At 42.1% G+C, this 6,000-nt stretch overlaps 1 protein-coding gene and 1 long non-coding RNA gene across 3 annotated transcripts in view; one reads left to right on the forward strand and one right to left on the reverse strand.

Moving 5' to 3' along the window:
• LOC122548471 (myosin-IIIb) overlaps positions 1 to 6,000 on the reverse strand; it is a 176,406-nt gene that overhangs the window by 21,925 nt on the left and 148,481 nt on the right. For both annotated transcript variants that reach the window (XM_043687195.1, XM_043687186.1), the window contains exons 25-26: positions 3,683 to 3,864; positions 947 to 1,036 (exon numbers count right to left, since the gene is read on the reverse strand). In XM_043687195.1, the coding sequence (XP_043543130.1) occupies positions 947 to 1,036; positions 3,683 to 3,864 (272 nt within the window). The remainder of the gene's footprint in view (positions 1 to 946; positions 1,037 to 3,682; positions 3,865 to 6,000) is intronic.
• Positions 2,740 to 6,000, forward strand: part of LOC122548485 — a 6,054-nt gene continuing 2,793 nt past the window's right edge. The window contains exon 1 of the long non-coding RNA XR_006311250.1: positions 2,740 to 2,850. This is a non-coding gene — a long non-coding RNA (uncharacterized LOC122548485). The remainder of the gene's footprint in view (positions 2,851 to 6,000) is intronic.

The raw sequence follows: 6,000 nt of genomic DNA on the forward strand, positions 1-6,000 counted from the left end.
GTAGTGTGCTGTTCTGGTCACCCTGCTATATTATTAAATTGGAGAGGGCTCAAAAAAATACTTACCAGGATGTTGTTGGGAATGGAGGGTTGTGTTATATAAAGAGGTTGGGACTTAGTTCACTGGAGCAAAGGAGGTTGTAGAGGTTTATAAAATCATAGGGGAAAAGATAAGGTGAATGACAAGGGGTTTTCCTCTAAGGTGGTTAAATTCAAAACAAGGGGGCATATCTTTAAGCTGAGATGAGAAAGATTTAGAAAGGACACAATATGCAACTTTTGTTTTTTAAAAACACAGAGACTGGTTCATGTGTGGAATGAACTTCCAGAAAGTGTTGGATGCAGGTACAATTACAACATTTCAAAGACATTTGGAGAGGTTCATGAATATGAAAGGTTTAGAGGGATATGGGCCAAACACAGGTAAGTGTAGTTTGGGAATGAGATTGGTTTAGACTCATTGGACTGAAGGGTCTGTTTCCATGCTTTAGAATCTTAGAATCCCTGTGGAAATGGGCCCTTCAGCCCAAGAAATCCACACTGACCCTCTGAAGAGTTTCCCACCCAAAATCATTTCCCTACATTTACCCCTGACTAATGCATCAAACTTACAAATCCCTGAACACTATAGGCAATTTAGCACGGCCAATTCATCTAACCTGCATATCTTTGGAGGACCCGGAGGAAGGCTGTATGACTTGATGACTCTGAGATATTGCATTAGCATACTGAAACTAGCCTTGCAGTCTTATGACTGCTTTAGTTGTAGATGATGATTAACTACTTATTGATTTCATCAGCTTTCTTCGCAATAAGATTATTTCCATTTGGATTGTTATTACAATCTTTAATATTTTTCTTGAATTTAGTACATATCAGATGCTTAATTAAGGTCAGATTTCTACATCAGTAACCTTTTAAATTGAAAAAAAAAGAAGAAATTTTACCGAAATGTCAGTGTGTATCCTTCTCTACTTCCACTGACACGAATAAGGAAGCAGCCTAAAGGCTGGTTTGCCAACAAATCTTCACTTTCTCTGTAAAACAGAGTATAAAAATATATTACTTTGGCACACATGCCTAAAAAACAGAAACAGTGGTTAAATACAGGCAGCTGTGAGAAGGGAAGATATTTAAAATAAATTTTACAGGGCAGAGTTGATTTGTACCAGTTTTTTATCTTGTATTCCTTGAACACATACCCGCCTTATGCACTCCGTAAAGTCCTCAGAAGAGGTCAATGACCTTTAAGAGGATCTAAAGGAACAATAAAAATATAATGATTGCTGAAAATAGGATGATGGGGAGGCAGGGAGGAATAATTCCTTTGAAATTTTGCTCAATCAGTATTATTCCTCATTTTGCAAAACACTTTGCATTCACATACTACAGGCCTCACCTCTCCCAATTAGGGAGAATGGTGGAGAAGGGATTAGGGAGCTGGAGACAAAGACAGAAGTGTTGATGTCAGACAATACTCCCTTGCCCTCCCCATACTGGGGCAATTGGTGCCCCCCCCCCACCACTCAGCTTGGCAGGCAGGTTGCCATGGTTTCCCAACTGGAAAACCAGCCACCTTCCCCCACTTTCCCCACCCAGGGAACGGTCTGTGTGGAGTTTGCATATTCTTCCCATGTCTGCATGGGTTTCCTCCGGGTGCACCAGTTTCCTCGCACAATCCAAAAGTTGTGCAGATTGGATGGACTGGCCATGTTAAATTACCCCACGGTGTCCAGGGATGTGGAGGCCAGGTGGATTAGCCATGGGAAATGCAGGGTTAAGGGGATGGGAGGGGTGGGGGAGGGGGTTTGGGTGTGATGCTTGTCAGAGGGCTGAATGGCCTACTTCCATGCTGTAGGGTTTCAAATGATTCTATAGCTAACCATTCACTTGCCCCTTGTGCCATCAAATCTAAGTGGAGATCATTGGTGTATAACATATATAGAAAAGAGGAGTAGATACTTCTCCTATAATATGGTAGTTGCATTCCAGTGAACCCTCGCTTGACAGAAATTTGCTTAATAGAAACAGTGGGGCCTATGGGAAAAATGGGGCAGGGGCAGACCAGCAAAAAATCTCACTCATAATCACTCAACAATCACCCAAAGGCTAAGACATAGTACAACATAGTCTAAATTATATTTAAATCATGGTTGAAATCATATTTATTAATGAAACAAACTGCTTTCTGTACAGCACCTCTCACAGAAAGCTGCTCTGTCAGTAGCTGACATTGGCACATGCGCAGAATGAAGCCTGCAAACCATCCCCACTGGAATCAGACTATTGCGAACAGAGGTAAGTATTTTCGAAAATACCGTCCCCTAATTCTACAGCGACGTTATAGCCAAATCATGCCGCTGGAATGTAGTCTCACTATTTACCTCTGGAAGGTTTTCTTTTTATTACCTTTGGAATTAAAATGTGATTCTAATTTTCAATTTCATTTTGAAGATATTAGTCTGAAGATTATTAGTGCATCTCTATTTCTCATGGGTTTGGTTTATCTTGTTTTTACAGGTTTGGTAAGTATTGAGTATTTCCTGATCAAATATTTCATTTGAATTTCCTTATAATTGTTCCAATTTATATGACCTCATTTCCTTTTTGTCTTTTTGAAAGAACTTGCAGAGCTGTATTTCCTTGGAATACTGACAGTCTCCGGGAGACTTTAAAAAAATGTAGGATCCAACATCTAACTCCAATTTCTAACCATTCCTTTTTTTTGCCAGATGGGAGTTGTCCATGAAGCACAGGGACAGGAGTTCAGCCATTTGGCTGCTTCAGGGGCCATAGCCCACAGCGAGAGTCACCAATTGATCGAGTCAATGAATATACTTGGCGAGAGCAGGTAAGGTTTAGATGAATGTCATTATCAGACATTTGTTAAATCCCCTGCTCTTAAAACTTTAAACATTCAAGGTAGAAGAATGAAACAAATAAACATGGTGCGTTTTGAACAACCAGCTACCTACGTTAAGTTAGAAGTGAGCATGACCATCTGTTCTGCAACTTTAAAGATATTTGCTGACATTTCCTCAAAATTGATTATACAGCCAACGTCTTTGGTAAAGGTTACAAAAGCATGACCTCTGGAGGGGTGAAGAGTCTGAGCCCATGATTTTATTGGCAGTTTAAAGATTCTATTTAAGGATTAGCTTTATTTGAACTGAGAATGGTTGGAGGAGCATGGGGTGGGGAGGAACAGTTGTGGAGGCATGTTAGGATGGGGGAACGGGAGGGAAAGCAATTGTGGGATGGCATGGGGGAAGAGAAACTCTTGTGGGTTGAGAGTTGGAGGCATGTGTTGACATAGGGGCTGGTATTGGGGTATGCGTTGAAGGCAAGGTGGCTGACCAGCTTCTAAATGAACTGAAGCAAAGTCCAAGAGAACAAAGGTGGGCCCTTCTCATTAATCAGTCTCAGCACTTGCGCACTCCCTTCCATGTCTCAAATCTACGTCTGGGATTGGCTGGCCCGATTCTATGCCATTCCTGGTTTAAAAGGTCACATTTGATCAAGGTGGGTGTGCTGAGACAGGAAATGTTCCAACTTGAGCTACATAACTCAATAATGAATATCTGGTCTTTAACGTCAAGTTATTCCCCTTCATTGTGATTCCAAACAGCAAACCTGAGCACAGAGTTGCTACAGCAAAATCTAAGCATATCCAAATGACTCACCTCCGTGTAATCATCCCATGGAACCAGCATGGGAAAGTACCATTCTGAATGACTTTTCGAGCTTGAGTCTCTTTGAACCAACGAATTGTGGCTCTTTTCTGGTTGATTTGGTGCTCCTTATCGGCTTGTTCCTGTGACCAGCTGCTGTTCATGTGGTCTCGAGAATTATCAAACGGTGTTGCCTGAAACATTGGCAGAAGTTACAACCAGCAGCCGAGTCTCCATCGCAAATCAACGAGCGCTTTTTATCAAGGTATTACAGTCAACAACAGAAGTAGGGTACCACAGCCAGGGAGTGATTACACACTTAATACTACCTCATTTTTATTCAGAGAATCCTCATTAAAAGACAATCCAAGCACAAGCAACACTTGCATTTTAAAATGCTAAATTTCCAAACCCATACATATTTCCTCCTCGCATCCACCATCTCCTTTTGTTCTACAACTCAGATATCAGTGCTTTCCTAATTCTGCCCGAGATCATTCCTCATTTTAATCACTCTGCTTTTGCCAAGGCCCTAAACCAGAATTCCTTTGCTAAGGTTCTTCATCTCCCTTTTCTCCTTTAAGATGCTACTTTAAAGCTACTTTGCTTATCTCTCTCAATGCCTCCTAATGTGGCTCAGTGTCAAGCTCTGTTTGATAGCTCTCCTGTAAATGTTGTAGGTGCTATAGTGCAAGTTGTTGTTGTCAGTTGCTGCCTGTTGACCATTCCTGACCACAAGGATCAGGAAGGCTGGACTGAAACATCATTGAAACATTGTGGTGCAGTGGGAGAGAAATGCTCATGGAGAATGGAAAAGCAAGGAATGGAATTCCAACTTGCCCATTACTGGTATTACAGAATTTTAAGCCATTCAACAGTGCAGCACTTTACTAATATATTAAATTCAATTTCCCAGATTACAGAAGGGAAGTCAATTCAAATTTTACATTTGCTGCATCGGCTTACCAGAAAATCCCAGCAGTAAAACAATGATAGGAACTCTTTCACTCTATAGGGGAACTGTTACTTACAGCATCTTGTATAGGTCAGGAGAAAACAGGACTCCTTCCTCTCAACACCTTTTCCCATCATCCAACACCCTAACTCCCCAAACCCTGGCACCATCAGGTGCCTTCAGCTGATAGTGATCACTCTCCCCCACCCCCTCCCTCATAGCCTCTCACTCAAAAGCGCACAGCATGGTCACTCTGGGCTCTGCCACCACTGCAGCTGGCTCTCCAAGGCCCAAGGACCATCCTTGCCTATATCACAATTGTGGGTAAACTCCTAACCCTAGTTTTTACTCCCAGCATCCAATGAGATTGTCAATTTAGGTGGGCGCTACCCGCAAAAACGAGAAAAGTTTCTTTCCATGCGACATGTTTGCTGGATTCTTCCACTCTGTCGGAATGTCCCATCACCCAACTCGGGATCCTAGTTACTGCACAATTCAAAACAGAATGAAACCCTCGTATGGATGACAACAAGGGTCAAAAATATTGAAAAAAAATAGAAATATCACAGTAATTCCCACAGATGTAAAATGATTGAAGTAAATTGAAATTTCTTTGCATCAAAATAAGTTTTAGAGCATACATAAAAATGATTCAGTTTTTGCAGTTAGTTAGAAGAGTGGAGGCGATGTTTGGTATGCTTTCCTCGAAAGGTCAGAATACGGAGTACAAGAGTTACTGAGTACAAGAGAAACAATTACAACATTTGGGAGGTCATGTTGCGGCTGTACAGGACATTGGTTAGGCTAGTTTTGGAATATTGCGTGCAACTCTGGTCTCCTTCCTATCAGGAGGATGTTGTGAAACTTGAAAGGGTTCAGAAAAGATTTACAAGGAGGATTTGAGCTATAGGGAGAGGCTGAACAGGCTGGGGTTGTTTTCCCTGCAGCGTCAGAGGCTGAGGGGTGACCTTTTGGAGGTTTATAAAATTATGAAGGGCATGGATAGGGTAAATAGACAAGGTCTTTTCCCTGGGGTGGGCGAGTCCAGAACTAGAGGGCATCGGTTTAGGGTGAGAGGGGAAAGATATATAAGAGACCTAAGGGGTAACTTTTTCACTCAGAGGGTGGTGCGTGTGGGAAATGGCTGCCACAGGAAGTGGTGAAGGTTAGTACAATTACAACATTTGAAAAGGCATCAGGATGATGACTGCAGATGCTGGAAACCAGATTCTGGATTAGTCGTGCTGGAAGAGCACAGCAGTTCAGGAGCAGTAAAATCAACGTTTCGGGCAAAAGCCCTTCATCAGGAATACAGGCAGAGAGCCTGAAGGGTGGAGAGAAAAATGAGAGGAGGATGGGGTTGGGGAGAAAGTAG

The sequence above is a fragment of the Chiloscyllium plagiosum genome, chromosome 1 (assembly GCF_004010195.1).
Source record: "Chiloscyllium plagiosum isolate BGI_BamShark_2017 chromosome 1, ASM401019v2, whole genome shotgun sequence".
NCBI lineage: Eukaryota > Metazoa > Chordata > Chondrichthyes > Orectolobiformes > Hemiscylliidae > Chiloscyllium > Chiloscyllium plagiosum.